Below are 18,796 nucleotides of genomic sequence, written 5' to 3' on the forward strand. Positions count from 1 at the left end.
TACCAACAGAGGCAGGCTGACCCTTAAGGCAGGGCTTTAAAGGTGGGGAGGGAGGGAGAGAGAGAGAGAGAGGAACCAGAGTCCCATCACTGGCAGGACCCTATGCCAGGACACGTCAGCGCCCTTCAGGAGGGAAGGGGGATAATTGGGGAATGGGCGGAATAATTACATTGAAAGCGTCGCTTTGAAAGCCATCTTCTGCCCCACCAACAGTGCGGCCGAGAATGCAATTAAAATGTTTCCGTCGATGGCTGGAGCCTGAGAGGCAGAGGCCGGGCTGATCATGCAGGGATGTAATGAGCCGCTACAGATGGCCCAGCTTTAACAGGGGCGGTCGGGCCCCTATCCCTGGGCCCCGGGGTCACACCAAGCGCTGACACGTTGGTCTACACGGACAGACGGACGGATACACGCACGCACACTTCACTAAGAGACCTTTAACAGCATCACAACTGATTGAGCTGTGTCCTTCTCCTACGCACGGACCAATACCCCCGCAGCACCCCATATAGGCCAAGGCACCGAGAGAGAAGTTCCCCTCTCGCCCTTTCCGAATGGCGCCACGCACGTGATCTTTAGGGATCCCGCAGGGTAGCGGTTAGAGCGTTAGCCTCGCAAGCGAGAGGACCCGGGTTCGATTCCCGGGCAGGTGGCGGGTGGGGGTAAAACCTTAGACGAGTTTCCTCACTCAACACGCCTCAGTTTACCAAGCAGTAAGTAGGAACCCACCCTCTGCCGCTCGTCGCTTGGTGGATCACTTTTGGATGTAATAATTCCCCCCCCACCCCCAGAACAAAATTGGTCACTGGCTCCACGGCTGGATTCAGAAAACTTTTTAACACCTTTCGCAAAACGAGCTTTCCCTTTCTCTGACAATTTCCTTATTTTAAAAATGAAACGAGAAACGGATTGAACGGGTTTTAAATTAAAAATCATCTTTATAACATAGTGCACGGGGCAATTGTCAACCAAGCCCCTCGGCCCTTTCACTGTCCTTCCTCCCCCGGCTACAACCCCTCCACCACCCCAGGCAGGCAACCAAAGTCACCCCCACATTAGGAGGAGGAGGAGAGGATGTTTATATGCCGCAGTTTGGGAGAATAAAGTTAGTTTATGTGACTAGGAAAAAATTTATCAGACAAGAACTATTCTGACATTCACGCTCCCCAACCCCTCCCGACTCTGCAACTCATGTCCTCACCCGGCCCAGTCTCCGTGACCCCCCCCACCAACCCCCCACCCTCGGCTCCCCCCGCCCAACAGATCGAATCCGAGGTCCTTGTGTTCAGATTCCTCTGTTACCTTGCCCCCACTTGACTTCTGTGACCTCCTGTGTAACCCTACCCACCGACCGGCAAGCTACCAGCCTGGGTCACACACCATTTGCCCCCCCCCACCCCCAGCCTACACCCCCACCTGACCTGCCCACCATCAACAGGGGCTTTCAATCTATCAACCCCTGTTCTCTGGAACTCCATTCCAGAAGGCAGCAATAATGTAGAGAGGGAGAGAGCGAGCGAGCAAGCGAGAAACATAGACTGCCCCCCCCCCCCTCCACCGACTGAGATCCGTGTTCAAGTCTCTTACACAGAATTGCCGAGACCCACTCATTAGCCAGACGGGACGGTAGGTGGAGCACTCCCTCTCCATCCACCCCCAACCCCTCGTGTTCAGCTCCTGAGGCTAAGCTAGAAACATCACCCAGTGACACCCAACCGCACCCCCAACCCCACCCGGGACAGAACACCAGGGGAGAAAGTGAGAGAGAGACACTCGATCGTCTTTGCCCACAGCGCCATGGGATCTTTTAATGTCAGCCTTAACGGGAAGGCACTTCCAACAATGCAGCTCTTCAGTGACCAGTTTAATCCCCAGACTAAAATGAGAGGCCAAGGTAATGTCCTAGAAGATGGAAGTCATAGAGGCTGGGCTTGCGTAGAGCTGATGACAAGTGGGCCCACTGGGGTGGGGGGGGGTTGGGTGGGGGGAAAAGATGACTCCCAGTCCATTAGCTCATTCCTTGCCCTTGGCTTTGATCCCGAGCCCCTTCAAAATCTTCATGGGGCTGAACTTGTTCTTGGTCTTCTTGGGTTGCTCTGCGTCCTTGGTGCCATCTGTCAGCACAGGGAAGGAGAGAGAGAGAGAGTGTGTCAGCACAGCAACAACTTGCATTTACACAGCGCCCCTCACACAGGGTAGCGCCCCAAAGCCCTTGGCAGTGGCAGAGCACGGTAGGAGGTGACCGTAGGCACGGTTGGTCGAAGAGGAAGGTCTTCAGGCGTGACCTGAAGATGGGGCGAGGTGGAGGGACAGAGGGAGAGTGTTCCAGAGTTTCGGGGCGTAGTGGCTGAAAGAGCGGCCTCATTGACGGTGGAACACAGGGCGCGAGGGACAAGCAGGAGGCCGGAGCCGGTCGAGGGTCAACACAGGGAGAGAACGGCAGCTCCGCCCGGCAATCACCGGCAAAAAGGTGAATTTGGCAAATTTTTGTTTGCGAGAATATCGTTCCCGCCCCAACTCACCCATTCGCTGGATCATGGCCTCCATCATCTGGTCCTCCTCCTTCTCCCTGCAAACAGAGGGCATGTTAGAGACCCCTTCCTCACATCCCCACAGTGGGAGATAGAGAGACACACGCTCAAGACTCACGGACAGAAACAGGCACGAACGCACAACGAGGGAGAGAGAGAGAGAGAGAGACACACACACACACACAGCAGAAGATAAGAACATAAGAACAAGAGTAGCCATTCAGCCCCTCAAGTCCGTTCCACCTTTGCATCAGATCACAGTTGATCTTTACTTCAACTCCAATTGCCCGCCTTTGTCCCAAATATGCCTGGCCTTTGCCAGAGAGAGAGAGAGAGAGAGACACACACACAGGCAGAGAAAGAGAGAGAAGCAGAGAGAGCGAGAGAGAAAGAAACACAAAGCGAGACGTACACCACCTCGTGGACCTCTCGTACCTGAGTCTATCTTCGTCCAACCTGTCGATGATGTTATTCCTGTCTTCCACTGTCTTGATCAACTCTTCCACCAGCTCCTTTTCGCGGGCCTGATCTGCCTCAGTCTTAGTCTCGTCTACACCGTAAAGAGCCTGGGGTTAGCAAGAGCGAGCCGGGTCCTCACACATTGCCCGCTGTGTGAGCTCAGGTCAGGGGGAGTGGGGGGGGGGGGAAGAGAAATGCAGGAGTGGGGAGAAGAGCTGGGATTTGCAAGGGAATTGGCTGATTCCCTTCGCTCCCTACCTACACTGCAGGACAGAGCACGCTCTCAAAGGGAGGTAACTTCACTCAACCCATCTCTTTCTTAAAGCCAGCTTTCCCACGTGTACTCTCTCCCTCTTCCCAAACGCGGAACACCTGTCCCTACACGTCCCTCTCCTTTGATATTCCCAACCTAAAATCTCCCAGGAAGAAAATCGGAAATACTTCTTGGTGTCTGTCCCAAACTCTCTTCTGTCTTGTCCTGCCGCCTTGGCGTGGAGAGGTGGGTGAGGTGGGGAGCGGGGGGAGAAGTTGGGGAGTCAGTGGGAAGAGGTGGGGGTGACCTGGAGAAATTCCCACCTGCTTTTTCCATCAATAATCTCAGCTCCCGGTCAATGTCAGACTGACGAACCTCCAGGATCTGTTGTTTTGATCTGTTTCCGGAAAATGTGGAGGGGGGAGAAACAGAGTTGGTGTCTGTTGAGGCCCATCACTCACTCCATGAGACACACACACACACACTCACAACCCCCCTCCCCCACATACAGACAACCACTGCCCCCCATCCCTGCTCACGCACACGCACACATGCACACACTCACTCACGTGTAAACCAGCTCGGACTCCCGCCTCAGTAACAGCTGCTTCTCATGGATCAGTTTGAACCAATCGGCCATCAGCTCGTCTTCCCGCTCATCTGCGATCGAACAGCGGTGAGTAAATCACGAGCGGCTGGTGTCCACCCCATTCTCCCCCCACGCGCCCCTCCCCGCACACAGAATTCCCCCACCCCCCGCCCTTGCCCACATTGACACCCCACCCCCCCCCACCCATACATTCATGGGCGAAACGCGGCAGCCAGCCGTGGAGTCGAGTGACCCATTTTATTTGGGGGATTGGGGGAGAGAGAGAGAGAGAGAGAGAGAAAAAAACTCCCTTCCCTTTTCCAATAGCACCACGGGATCTTTAAAAGTCCACCTGACCAGGCAGACGGGAGCTCGGTTTAACGTCTCATCCGAAGGACGGCACCTCCGACAGTGCAACAGAACATCCCCCCACCCTCCCCAGCACAGCACAGCAGTGGAACGCCGTCTTAGACAATGCGATTCCAAGTCCTGCAGTAGGGCTTGAACCCACGACTTTCTGACTCAGAGGTGAGAGAGCGACAGAGAGAGAGAGAGAGACTGACCCCATGCAACCACTGAGCCAGACTGATCCACGATCCACACACGTGAGCTCTGGTTTGCGGATGCTGAAAGCACGGCAGTGGGGTTTCTGCAGGTGTCAGACACTCGGCTGACCAAAGAGCCCGCTCCCCCTCTTCCCCTCCCTTGCCCCCTCCCCAACTTGTCGCTTCCCCTCTCCCCTACTCTTCCCCCCAGTCAGGTCCCCCATCACCCACCTCCCTCACAGCTGCGGAGCTGTGGTTCAAGTTCCACCCCCCTGTGCTCCAGCTGGTCCAGCTGGCTTCCCAGCTCCCCCAACTCCTTCTGGATCTGCTCCTCTGGGATGTAGCCGGGGCGAGTCTGTAAAACACACACACACAGTCATCAACCGGCCCTATACAGCGCTCAGTATAATAATGATCATAATAATAATCCTTGCATTTGATATCGCGCCTTATCACATCTTCCCGACGTCTCAAAGCGCTTCACAGAATACACTGTAAAGTGGAGTGACTGTGTATTTTGTGGGCGAAACGCAGCAGCCAATTGCACACAGCAGCATCCCACAAACAGTCGTGGATTGAGTGATAGGATTTTTTTTGTTTTAAGACAGACTTTTGAAGAAAATACCCCCGTTAATTGACTAACAAACCGGGTTCCTAGTTACTGCCAGGTAAACAGTAAGGAAACTTGGCCAACATTTCGCCCCGCCCGGGAATCGAACCTGGGTCCTCTCGTTTGCGAGGTGAACGCTCTAACCACTGCACCATGGGACTCCACAGTGTGGTTTAATGTGGTTTAGGCTGTGCCTGAACTTTTTACCCCCAGAAAGTGATTCGCCAATCAACTAACAACCGGGTTCCTACTTACTGCTGGGTAAACAGTACCCGGGACTCACCTGTGCCTGGTGCGAATTCATGTCCGGGCTGGCGGGGGTTAGTTGGCCGGCTTTATCCTCGCTGGGGGGTTGCATGTCTGCAAAGAATCGATCCCGGGCCATATTCCCTGATGAATAATCACAAACACCCTCACAGTAAACTCCCCGTCTCAACCCCGAGAGAGAGGAAAGAGAGAGAGGAGAGAGACAGAGAGATAGATAGAAACACATACACACAGACACATACAGAGTGGAGAGAGAGACACGTACAGAGTGGAGAGAGAGACAGAGAGAATGAGAGAGACTGGCACAGAGAGAGATAGAACGATAGAGAGAGACAGACAAAGACACTGGTAGAGCGAGAGACCACAGAACATGCAAATTTAAAATGTACAAAATTGTGGCTGTGGTTTATGCTAATTGAAGTACTAAAGTTAAATATGTAAATTGTCGCAAATTATCAGTACTTAATTCTAACCCAGACGTCGTTTAATAATTTAACATCTTCTTGTCAGCGCAAAGTGAACATGCCAGATTGTGCAAACACCCAGAGATTACACTCCTCGTCCAACAGATCCTCAGCTACACCAACTGCTAGCCCACACGTTTAACACAGCACCTCATCACATCGGGTGGGGGGGGGGGGGGGCCGGGTGGCGTCTCAGGCACTTCACAAGATCTACTGTACCGTGTAGTGTACCGCGAATTTTGTAAACGAGCGGGGGGCAGCGTATTTACGCAAGGCGACGTCCCGCAAGCAGCCACGAAGAGAGTGACCGATTTTACTGGATTGTCGGCCAGGCCAGGACACCGGGAGAGAGAAACTCCGTTCTCTGTTCGAATGGGAATCTTTGACGTCCACCTGAAACAGGCCGAGTTGGGACCTCGGTTTAACCTGAAGGACGGCGTCTCCCGACAAACCAGTGCTCGCTCTCCCCCAGCACTGCCCTGGAGCGTAGGCTTAGACCACAGGACAGGCGAGAGCACTACCAACTGTGACTGGGAGACGTCGTGATGTGATAAGGTGCCGTAACAAGTGTAAGGATAATTGTTCTTAACCAGGAATCTTCAGACACACGGCCCCACCGCCCAGTCTTTACCTTGTACCCAGCTCTTTTTTCCCGGTAGTTCTTTCTTGATCCGGTCCAGGGCGGGAGAGTAGCTGCCTCCGAGAGCTGGAGACATCTTCCCGGACTCCTCCTCGTCGGCTCCGCTGGGAGACAGCAGGCTCCCCTTCGCCTCGTCCCGGAGGCTGGCGTCCGGAGTCAGCACCGTTCTCTTCTTCTGAGCCGGTTTGTCCGAGCTCGGACTCACCGACCCGGCTTGGATAGTGAAGGTGATCTCCAACTCCTTCCCGGGAGTTCCCACGCTCGGCTTCGGGAGCGGATTCACAATCGGAACGGGAGGCACGCGCCTGCCGGGAATGTTGACGGTTGTGCTCCGCTCGGGAGGGGAGACAACAGCAGGCTTTGTCACGGCGGCTTCCGGCTTCTTGACGTCCATCCTACCAGAGGAGCTGATCTGCACATCCACCGAGCTGAAGCTTAAAGAGAGAAAAAGGATTCAACAACAACTGGTATTTATTTATACAGCAACCCTCACGCAGGGAGGGCAGAGTCTCAGAGCGCTCAAGAGATCAGCGTCAACCTTCACACAACTAACAGGACAAGCACTCAACACCACCACCAACTCTCTGTTGATGGGGTAGATAGGGGAGAAACCGTTTCCTCTGGCGAGTGGGTCGGTAACCAGAGGACACAGATTTAAGATAATTGGCAAAAGAACCAGAGGGGAGACGAGGAACACAGTTTTATTTTAACCCAGAAGAGTGGTTATAATCTGGAACGCACTGCCTGAAAGGGTGGTGGAAGCAGATCAGATCCTAGCTTTCGAAAGGGAATCGGATAGGGACTTAAAAAAGGAACATTTTGCAGGGCTATGGGGCAAGAACAGAGGAGCGGGACTAGTTAGTGATCCAATCGGAAGCTTTTGGGAGCAATCACAATTGGGAAGCTTTGTCTCTTCTCCCCTTCCCATCTTTTGAGAACCGTGAGTCCACACAGAGTACCCCCCGCCCCCCACACTCCTTCTCTGCCGAAAAGGATGTGGTCAAGGTCTCGGAGGGCTGAAGGGTGTGACAATTTCCTCATCTTCAATCGGAATTGCTTGCGTAACGTCTCTTCTTCCCCCCACCCGCCCCACCCTGGTCACCAACTTTCCAGCTTCTCAAAGCCGGACACGAGGGTTCGTTACCATATTACAGTGATCCTTGCCTAAGTCTACATTTACATATTAAATGCACGGTCCCACCTGATATGACTTGTGTGAGGTTTACTGTACAGTACGTGTTTTTATGCACGTGCTTGACTTGACACGCAACGTCAACCCACACACACACACACGCGTGTGTGTGTGTGTGTGTGTGTTTTTCCATGTTGCTCGCATTCCCAAAGGGGTCAACAGAGCAAGAGTTCCACTAGGGATCAGACTGAAGTTCAGTTTGGCAACGGGAGGTCCTTCTCCTGCCAGTAACGATAAGGAATCTTTCTGAACCGGATTGAATTCCAAGGTCAACGGCCATAGATGCATCCTGGCACCAGCCTGACTGCCCAGATTTGTCCTTCCCCCACATGGCCTCCGCAGCCCCCTCTACTGGCCGCTGCTCGTAACTGCCGTAACTGTTGCACTTAATTTTTTGGGGGGTGACCCCTGATGTCCGACACGTGCGGACACCCATCACCGTGGCTTCAGAGTCTCCAAACCAGGCTGAGAATTCCGCGTATCCCACCTACGTACGGGAATCCCAGAGATAGATCGTTGGAATGGAATGCGCACTCTCTCCCTGGTGGGACGCACCCTGCTTACCTAATTCCGGAAAGTATTAGGCGCAGGTTGGCGAGAGCCAAGGCTTTGGGGACTCCAGAGGGCGCGTTGGGGTAACCGCTGGAGTCTAATCAGCTAAAACCTCATCCACCGCCCGCCCCCCCCCCCCCCCCCACTCCTCCTACCTGCGGTTCTTTTGGACGGGTTTCAGCCGCGACCTCCAGTCAGATGGTGACTCGGTTTCGTTGCCCCCGGGGCTGGGCAGCGGGCTGCACATGGAGCTTCCTGGGCGAAAAAGAAACAAGAAGATATCGACAATGAACGCAGAGCACAGCAACCAGAAACAACAACAACCTGCATTTACACAGCCCCCCCCCCCCCCTCGCAGGATAGCGTCCCAGAGCGCTTGACAATGCCAGAGCATGACACCGAGCCAGGGGGAGGGGGAGGTGACTGTAGGCACGGTCAAAGGGGAAGGTCTTAAGGTGTGACCTGAAGATGGGGAAGGAGGGGGAAAGGTGGAGGGATAGAGGTAGAGTGTTCCAGAGTTTCCGGGTATCCCAATGTGGCAATACATTTGGTCTGAGGTTGCCCCCCCACAGCCCCCACCCATCCCACGCACTGTCATGAGACACATTGAGGTGATGAAGCCCATTCGATCCATTTGATCTCATCCCCCCCACAAAATCCCCACCCAACCGGCCTCCCATCACAGCTTCCAGCTGTTCCAAAAATTCTCCCAGCTGTTGCTTCCCACCCCGCACCACCACCCCCACCACCTGGGTAAGGATGTACTTCCTAGGGTTTGTCCTAAGCATTCCTTTCCTTCACCCACCCCCAAATTTGCACGTTGGGCTAACCACGTGTTAGGGTAAGTGTAAGAGTGACCATTATTCTGCTGAGGGTGACCCTGAAATCCTTTCGATGTGGTGGTTAACTTCATAATGAAGGGAACCCGTGTTCCAACCCCACCCCAACCACCACCGCAAAGAGGGAGGCATTGCCCCACCCCTGGTCACACCTTCTTTCGCTTTTCACCCCCTCCCAATCAACAATGTTTCCTGCTGGCTCGATGATCCCAGGTGTTGGGAAATACTTGCCCTTGGGAAACTGAGATTGCGGGAATAGAACAACATCAGAAAAGGCCCGGAATCAGCTGCCAAACCTCCTTCCGTTTCACTTTCACTCACACACAAACAGCCACAGCCCACAACCACAGGCCTCAGCAAGTCACTGCAATCACCTGGGCGCTCACTATCTCGCCTCCGCACAGAGACTGAACCATAACTGATAAGACTTATGAGTTTTACTGTGTATATATATATATATAATATATACACACACACACCACAACCATCGCCCCACACCCAATCGCTCCACACACACACAACCATCACCCCACACACACACACACACACACACACACCACAACCATCGCCCCACACCCAATCGCTCCACACACACACACACACACATACCACAACCATCACCCCACACCCAATCGCTCCACACACACACACACACAACCATCGCCCCACACCCAATCGCTCCACACACACACACACACACCCCCCACACATCACTCCACACACACACACACACCCCACACATCACTCCACACACACACACACCACAACCATCGCCCCCCCCACCCCCCCACACAGGCTCTAAATGCAAGTGGTAATTAACCGCTGACTGACCTTTGCCTTGCCGACTGTCGGTCACGCTGGCGGTGCGGTTGAGCTGGGTGCGGGCGGGTGTCCTGGCTTCCTCGGCTCGGGGGGTTTTGGGAACTCGGGGCTCGGGCTCCGGGACCAGGGAGGAGGCTGGTCGGGTCCAGGGGAGCTTGCCGGGGGGGAGCGGGTCGGTGGGAGTCTTGGTGGTGTTTGGCAGCGGAGTGTTGACGCGTTCGGCTCGAAGCCGCGAGGGGTGGACATCACTCAGCGTCCGGAGCAGAAACCCACGGGCTTTCTCCTTGTCCGGCTCCGTCCCCTGTGGGGTCTTGGGGCTGGCAGTGTCCGAACCCAGACCACCTCCTCGCTGGGCTGCAGGGGGGGAGTGAGACCCCCGTCCTGTCCTGGGGCCACTGGGGGTCACGCAGCTCGAGGGAGAAGGTGACAATTTCCCCGGCGTTTCCGCAACCAGAAACTTCTGTTTGGCTGCCCACGTTCTCTCCGCTCCCGCTCCGGTCGGAGTCTCCGGCTTGGAGACGGCTGGTCGGATTTTCGGCGTTCCCGAGGCCTGAGCCGGGATGGTGGGCCTGTTGATTTGGCCGGTTACCGGACGGTTGACGGTGGGGCCGGTCGCCGATTCCCTGGGGCCCGGGGCCCAGCCTGGCCTGGGAGGGGGGTTGCCGGTCTCGCGGCCCCCGGCTCGGCTCTGGTGGTTGATGCAGATGAAGGTTCCCGGCTCTGGCCCCGGCTTGTAGGCCCCGGCCATCAGCACATTGGAGCATTGCTTACACCTGGGACAGAGGGAAAGCAGCAGAGAGGTGACACAAACAAGGGAAGGAGGGAAGGACAAAACATATCCTGGTCTCAGTCTCACACCCCACCCCCAACCACAATGGTTGGGCCCGAAGATCCCTAGCGCTCCCACTGGTATTCCCGAAATTGACGTTTCCGTGCAGATTCACAGGATGCCGGTTGATCCCAGATCTCGTCTGCCCTACGTGAGAATCCCAGGTGCCGGGAAGGGGAGAAGGAGCTTTTTTTTTAAAAAAAAATTTGGGATTCAGACTTCAATCATTTTGCTGAAGTCCCGGGGGTATTAGTGGGAAGGTGGGGGGGAAAAAAAAAAAGGAGGAAAAGAGTGGGGAGTCGCACCCGAGCCTCAAACCAGTCCACCTCGAGATCCAAAATTCCACCCAGTCTCAGCCCGTGAGGCCACGAGGTCTTAAAGTCTACGACGTGGAGAATTCTTGTACCCAGTCGCAGTTGGGAAGCTTTTTCTCTTCTCCCCCTCCCATCTTTTGAGTCCACACAGAGCCACCCCACCCCCACCCAACACTCCTCCTCTGCCGAAGAGAATGTGGTCAAGGTCTCAGAAGAGTGAAGGGTGTGGCAATTTTCTCGTCTCCCGAGATAACCCCAGATGAGCGTCACACAGCCCCAGGCTGGCACAGACTAGCTGAGACACAGAGTGTACACTTCCCTCTACTCTCCTCCCATTAAACGAGTCCTGGCATCAAACACACCCGTCTGATCCTGTCTGTCTGTCTCCCACATCAACATGCTCGCTGGCCTCTCTTGGTGCCAATTTAGCGCCAAATACAGGCCAGTTTTGTGCCACAAGACCCTCGCGCAGACCAGGCCCAAGAAAGTCTTCCAGGCAAATACAGCTTAAAAATAAAACAACGGAGTTCCCTTCAGAGTAATGAGGGGAAGATAATAATAATTCTTACATTTGCTACAGCGCCTTATCACGTCATCGAGACCTCTCAAAGCGCTTCACAGGATATACTATAAAATGAATTGACTGTATATTTTGTGGGCGAAACACGGCAGCCAATTGCACACAGCAGTGCCTCCACAAACAATCGTGGATTAAGTGACCAAATTATTATTTTTTTTTTTTGAAGGCATTATTACCCCCAGAAAAGCGATCTGCTGATCGACTAACTGGGTTCCTAGGTAAACAGTAAGGGTAAGCTTGAGGAGTAAAGAAACTTGCCTAAGGTTTCACCCTGCCCAGGAATCGAACCTGGGTCCTCTCGCTTGCGAGGCGAGTGCTCTGATCACCGGGCAGGACTCCCCGATGTCTGTGCAGACGGACGCAGTTTACCTGAAGCAGTTTCTGTGGTAAAGGCTCCCATCGACCAGGTACCTCTGGACCAGGAGCACGGATTTTCTGCAGAGGGCACAGTTGCTGCTTATACTCCGGTCCCCAGCGCTGACAACTTCCTGCTTGCTCTGCCGGAGAAACAGGAAAACCAATAAAGATTCAAAGCCCATGTCAGAGTTGGGACGGGGATGGGTGAGAAAGAGATTTGAGCTCACAGTATCTGCTGGCACTTCAGCACAGGACTGAAGGGGCTGGTTGAAGGCTCTGATGACAGATGAGATGATACCAAACCCCCCCCCCCCATCCTTGGCTGTTCATGTGGGCTTTAATATCCCACGGTGCTATTGGAAAAAAGAAGAAAGTTTCTCTCTCTTCCTCCGCCCTGGTATCCTGGCCGACAATCTCCCCGGGTCAAAATCAATCATTCGCCTCGTGTCTGTTTGCGGGACTTCACTGTGAGCAAAATGGCTGTAAAAGCAGTCACTACACTGGACATCAATTCCCCGCGAGACGTTGACGAGAGGCTATCAAGAAGGGTTGGCCTCTCCTTGGCCCAGCGACTCACCGACAGCGGGGACTTGGCTCCCGGGCCTGCGGGGGAGACGGGCAGGTTCTTGGGGAGTTTGGGCTTGGTCTCGGGGGTGGCCTTCTTCTGCACCGGCTCCTCGCTGGGCTCCGAGGCCGGTCGCTTGATACACGCCAAACCACCGACTGCACAACAAAGAGAGACACATAGATTAACACTTTAACGCAGGCGAAAGGGTGGGGGGGTGGGGGGGGGGTGGCAGGGTTCCTCTCTGCGTGTTCTGTTCAGTTGGATATTAAAGATCTCACATGGCGCCACTCGGAAAGAGGAGGGGATTTTCTTCCCCTCTCTCCTGGCCAACAATCCCCCAGGTAATACTCGCTCTGAGGACCAAGCAAATGGTCCCTTTGTTGCAAAACGCCCCAAGACGCCACCCCTCTCGTGAACGGCATGATACGCAAGTTGACGTTGGTCATTTTGCTTCCTGGCTGTTTGCGGGGAGGGGCAAATTGTCTTCAAGCGCGAACTGAAAATAGGGAGAGAGGGGGGGGGGGGGGGGGGGGGCAAGGCCAGGGGATCGAGGGAGAGAGTCCCAAAGCTTCGGGGCGCAGTGGCTGAAAGCACGGCCGTCGAAGGTGGGGGGCGCGGAGGGGACAAGAGGTACAGAGAGGGCAATGGGCTGCAGAGACCCTAACAAACCTTGGAACAAATTAAAGGGGCTGGATGGCTGCCTCTTCCCACCTCTGCCATAGTCTTAAAGGGGCTCGATCGCGCCTGGGGCTGGGGATCAGGCGAATCGAGCTCCGAAGGGCAAGCGAGGGCAGGCGTGGGTCGCGCTTTGCGCCCGGGGTGGGGTTTGGTGGGAGGCGGGGAGTCACTTACTGGGTGATCGGCCTGTGAAGTAGTTGTGATACTGAGAGACGTAGGTCAGGATGCTCAGCCTGTCCGGCACCCTTAAGGCCACCATGTCCTCTGCGTCCAGCAGAGCCGGGATTCCCAGCATCTCCTCCGCCAGCTGGAACGCCTGGGGTGGGAGGAGAAGGGGGGGGTAGAGAGGTCAGAGGGGAGGATAAGGCACTATATCAAATGCAACGATTATTATTATTATTATAATGCGAGGACTTTAGACAGTGACCTTTTCACACCCCGCAACACGGAATGACTAACATGAGGCCGTCACCCTTTGATGGTGAAGCGGGTGGTCTGGGAGGGAGGGAGGGAGGGCAGAAAGGAAGAAGCATCAAAGAGAAAAATGTGTTAAACACCCACTCCCTTCCTCTCCCCCCCATTCCCCGCTGTGGCCCCTGTATCTAATTGCCCTCGGATTGTGCGGTTGGTGAAAATGAACATGATTCAGATCCCTGCAGTCATTTGGTGTAACAGGTGCTCGCGTCAATCTCACCACCGTGGGAACCCACTCCACACTTGCTATGTTATTGTCGGGAGGAAACCCGGGAGTGTGGGGGGGCGAGGGGTGGGGTGGAAATATCACCAAACAAAATGAATTGAAAGATTTTGGTTTTGGTGCGTGCAACCAGAGGATAAACACAGTGTACTGCAGTGCATGTTGGACGCAAAATAATTCACGGATTAGGATTTAACGGTCAGTTCTGGCGACAGTTAAAGCCGTGCGGTGTGCAATCTCGTCAGTGACACTGTAACTGAAAATGTCACTCCGTGGCCCAGATAAGGGCAGGAGCTTCCCCAGAACTAGACAATGCCCGGCTTGTTTCACAGAGAGAGAGAGAGAGAGAGCGCGAGAGAGAGGCTTGAATGGAACAAGAGAGAGAGAAAAAGAGAGGGAGAGTGAGTGTTGAATGGAAAAAGAGAGAAAGCGAGAGAGAGTGAGAGAGTGTGTGTTGAATAGAACAAGAGAGAAAGAGTGAGTGTTGAATCGAACGAGAGAGAGAGAAAGAGAGGGAGAGGGAGTGTTGAATGGAACAGGAGATAAAGAAAGAGAGATAGAGTGTGAGTGTTGAATGGAACAAGAAATAAAGAAAGAGAGAGTGTGAGTGTTGAATGGAACAAGAGGTAAAGACAGAGCGAGAGTGTGAGTGCTGAATGGAACGAGAGAGAGAGTGAGTGTTGAATAGAACAAGTGTCACTTTTCCTGTCCAGGCAGAGGGTGAGGGAGCGATGCCACACAACTCACCATCTTGTTATTCTCATAGACATTCTCCTTCTTAAGAGAATCAAAGTTTCTGAAAGTGAAGCAGAACCAGAGTAAATTGACACGGTTTAGTTGGTCTCTCACACACACACACACACACAGATGTACAGACAGACATACAGTCAATCAGTAACACACACACAGTCAATAAACACATATAAACGTTCACAGTCATTGTTCGCATTTACAATGAGACCAAAGGTTCGCTCGATTACTCGTAGGAAGAATCGCCTGACACGTGACTCAAAGCCTATTGATGTCTCCCTCAAACAGCTTCGCAGCCAATTCCTGTTCAAAAGACAGCGACTGTATAAACACATCCACACCGCATCTACAGGTAAAAGTCCTATCACTGGGCAATGCCTGGGGAATACAGTAGCAGAACAAGGGAGAACATTCAACACACAGCCCCCTCCGCCCCACCCAAACACGCAACCCCACTACCCCACACACACACTCCTGCCCCACCTCACACACACCCCCCCCCACCGCACACCTGCTTCATGTCCCCCGCCTCGCTCACCCCACTATCGGCGGGCAAGCCTTCTGCCATTCTGCACCCACCCTCTGGAACTCCGTCCCACAGTCCTGTCTCACCCCCTCCCTCGCCACCTTCAAGACCCACCTCAAGAACCCTCTTCGATCATGCTTTCTATCTCCCTGCTTCCCTCCCAGCCCTCCCCCACCTCAACCCTCAGCTCTGGTCCGAAACTCCGTCTGTCCAGCGCCTTGGACCGTCCTCCCGACATAAAAGGCGCTATGCAAATGTAATTTTGTTGTTGTTGTAGCTCCTGAGTGGGCTTCAATCACAGGAAATATCAGTCTCGTATGTGACTTAATGCAATCAGCCACTTGAGGGAAAAGCCTCATTGTTCGCATTTACAATGAGACCAAAGGTTCGCTCGATTACTCATAGCAAGAATCGCCTGACACATGACTCAAAGCCTGTTGATGTCTCCCTCAAACAGCTTCGCAGCCAATTCCTGCTCAAAAGGTAGCGACTGTGCGCACAAATGCAGCAGCCACTTTGCGCACAGCAAAGTCTCACAAGCGGCCATGAACTGAGGGAGCGTTTTATCCGGAGGGGGCGAGGGGAGGGGGTTTAGAGAGAGAGAGAGAGAGAGAGAGGAGATTGTCGGTCAAGCCGCTAGGGACAGGAACTCCCTTCCCTTTTAACAAACGGTATCACAGGATCTTTATCGTTGTGCCTATTCGGGTGAGGTGGGAGGGGAAGTGTTATGCAGGGATCGCACACACACACACATGCAAACACACACTCACCCACCGGGCAATCGATCGGTCGCAAATTGTGTAGGTACATTGGTGGCGATGATGACGAGAACCTCAACAACAACTTGTGTGTTTATACAGCCGCCTTCACGCGGGATAGGGTCCCCAGAGCACTCGACAGTGGCAGAGTCTGACCCCGAGCCAAGGGGGAGAAGAAGAACCTCCTCTTCCACCCCCCCCCCCCCCCACTCCCCCATCACCTCTCCCACTCAGCCAAGTGTGCAGGAGGGAGGAGTGGGGCAGTGGGGAGGAGGAGGCAAATCAGTAGCACCATCTAATTGCCAGGATGGGACTCGCCCTCTCTCAGCCTGACATAGACCTCTCCCCTTTCCAGCCCAGGCTGTTAAGAACGAGAAGAGTCAATATCCATGTGAATGGACCTTTCGTGCTCATTCCAGGCTGCTGGACAGACGCCTCTGCACACTGACTGGCATTTTCCTCCTTCTCTTTATTGTGCTTTGTTTCCCGAGCAATCGCGGGACAGAGCGCAGTGATACAGGGCCGTAACGGGAATGTGGGGGCCAGTGGTGGGGAGTGGGGCGGGGGGGAGAAGATGACCAAAAGTGCAGTCATAGAAACCGGTCTTGAGACGTGTGGAGTTTCATCAACCACTGCTCAGTGCAGTGAATGGAAAGCCTCTCTCGTTTGACTTTAAATCAGGGGGCGGGATGGGGTGGGGGGATTATTGATTAATTTCAATTGATTATTAAATATTAATTTAAATTTTTTTTTAAATTGCATGTTTTAAAAAATCCTTATGCTCGATCCAGCGCCTTTCACAACAGGAGGACGTCTCAAAGCGCCCGACAGGATTCACCGCAAAGTGTAGTGACTGTGTGTTTTGCAAGCGAATGCAGCCGATTTGCTGCATTGCGTCACCCCACAAACGGCCACAAAGTGAACGACCAACTTTATCTTGGAGGGGGTTGGGGCAGGGGGAGGGGGGTTGAAGGTGAAGGTGGCGAGGGAAATGTCAAGCCAGGACACTGGGAGAGAGAATCTTCCTTTTCTCTGCCCCCTCACTCCGCCTCCCCCCCCACCCCCAGATGGTCTTGCGAAATCCACCTGAACAGACAGATGTGGGGGTGCCTCAGCTTTACGTGGAACTCAACTCATCCTCCAGCTCAGTCTCATTCCATAAGCAGAAATTCATACAACGACAGAGATAAAGGCTTGCCAGATATTTACAAGCCACAGTGAAGGAATTATTTACATTGCCCCATTCCCACATTGGCGCTCCCCCCCCCCCCCACCCGTGCTTTCCTCCGCTACTTGTTTGCAAACACAGATTCCTTACAAATGCATCATTCTCTCGCCCATGTTTACAACAACACATTCCATTCCCTCCTACAGGCTTCCCATCAGCTCCTCACCCAAACCACACACGCACACACACTAGATATTTGCTTCTGTTGCAAGGGATTCGTTAATGTATCTACACATCGCGACCCACGTACTTAATAATAACCCTCGCATTTGATACAGTGCCTTATCACGTCTTCGAGACGTCTCAAAGCGCTTCACAGCGTATACTGTAAAGTTTCAGCAAAATACTGCAGATGCTGGAAATCTGAAATATAAAACAGAAGTCGCTGGGAACAACCAGAGGGGACAGGCAGAGCATCTGACAAAAGTTAATCGACCTGAAACTTTAACCCCTTTTCCTCTCTCCATAGATGCTGCCCCATCTGCTGAGTGTTTCCAGTGACTTCGGCTTTTATATTGGGAAATGTATTTCGTGAGGTGGTGAAATTGCACAATCCCCCCAAAAAACTCCCTGGTTTCCTCTCAAACACTGGTGATTCCCGGCTGGTCCCGACATCGAGCCAGCTGCTTACTATTTGCAGCGGTGGTGCTTTTACGAGGGGAGGGGGGAGAAATATTTCCCCCAAACGATTTGGTTCTTTATAAATCAGAACCACATGGTGAAGTGGATCAGACTCTAATTCCACCCCCCATCCTCCTCTACTGCGCCCCATAAAAAATACATCAAACCCTATCTCAGACAGTAATTCTCTTTAAACCCCTTCCCCCCCCACACACACACACACCCCAAATTGAATCTGTTTCAGCCCAAAATGAAATCAGGTCAACTTTTCCAAATAAAGTTTAAGAACCTAGTCGTGGGGGGGGGGGGGGGGTGGAAAGGAACCAAAGGCTCATCCCAATTTGTCACCACAGGAATTTTTGAAATTTCCACACATTTTCTCATCAAAAAAGATTGCAGCTCAGAATTCAGTTTAATTTTCCTCAAAGCAAGTCCCCCCCCCCCACACCCACCCACCCAACCCCACACCCCCACACAGATGGGCAGATAGACAAATAGAAAGCTGCAAAATACACACACATAGAAAGATACAGGAACACAAGAGAGGTATAGAAAGAGAGAGATGCACACACACACATATAGATGTGTAGGTCAGACACACAGAAAGATACACACATAGTCACAGAGAGAGACAAACACACACAGAGACACACACACACACACACACATGTTGAGCTGGTAAGAGACTTGCACTTTAAGTTGGCACAGTCAAGGCTGGACTTTGCACACTGACAAATCCTGGATTAAAACCAAGAAGAAGAAAAAAAAGCAACAGGGAGCAAAGTGGGCACAGATCAACAAGAGCTGAATTTCCCCCAAAACACCCAAACATTCCTCTCCCCCACATAACCAGTCCACATGGGACACAGCTGGTTGCAAAGGAGACTGTGTTGGTGCAGGAGATGGGATGAGAGGAACTGTGACTTACATGAGATCTGGTCTGAAGTGGTGGATAATGGCACAGAAAGCCAGTCCATCTCGCCACGAACTGGTCATGTTGGTGATTTGAACGCCACTGTACCCCTCACACTGTTTCTTACACCACAACTGGAGAGCTTTGATAGCAGCCATGGCTTAGCCAGAGAGGGAGAACACACTGACACAGACAGGGAACACACACACAGAGA

General features: G+C 53.3%; 1 protein-coding gene across 1 annotated transcript; it reads right to left on the reverse strand.

Moving 5' to 3' along the window:
• Positions 1-1,803: 1,803 nt before the first annotated feature.
• LOC103186642 (MICAL-like protein 2) lies at positions 1,804-18,796 on the reverse strand. The gene is made up of 15 exons (XM_042341240.1): positions 18,598-18,796; positions 14,534-14,582; positions 13,264-13,405; positions 12,421-12,566; positions 11,856-11,983; positions 9,773-10,536; positions 8,258-8,357; positions 6,350-6,792; positions 5,271-5,377; positions 4,609-4,732; positions 3,813-3,903; positions 3,567-3,640; positions 2,967-3,081; positions 2,523-2,569; positions 1,804-2,114 (listed from the first exon to the last, which is right to left on the reverse strand). Exons 1-15 carry the CDS (start codon positions 18,738-18,740, stop codon positions 2,014-2,016), a joined length of 2,574 nt encoding a protein of 857 aa, XP_042197174.1. The 5' UTR covers positions 18,741-18,796; the 3' UTR covers positions 1,804-2,013.

This window comes from Callorhinchus milii, unplaced genomic scaffold (genome assembly GCF_018977255.1).
Source record: "Callorhinchus milii isolate IMCB2004 unplaced genomic scaffold, IMCB_Cmil_1.0 Scaffold16, whole genome shotgun sequence".
Classification (NCBI taxonomy): Eukaryota; Metazoa; Chordata; class Chondrichthyes; order Chimaeriformes; family Callorhinchidae; genus Callorhinchus; species Callorhinchus milii.

Excerpts from the sequence above, each read along its gene's own strand:
- LOC103186642 (XM_042341240.1), bottom strand. The coding sequence starts at position 18,740 with ATGGCTGCTATCAAAGCTCTCCAGTTGTGGTGTAAGAAACAGTGTGAG. Across the intron at positions 10,537-11,855 it reads TACCACAGAAACTGCTTCAG|GTGTAAGCAATGCTCCAATG; the intron begins GTAAACTGCGTC and ends CCTCTGTCCCAG. Across the intron at positions 6,793-8,257 it reads CCCGTCCAAAAGAACCGCAG|CTTCAGCTCGGTGGATGTGC; the intron begins GTAGGAGGAGTG and ends TCTCTCTTTAAG.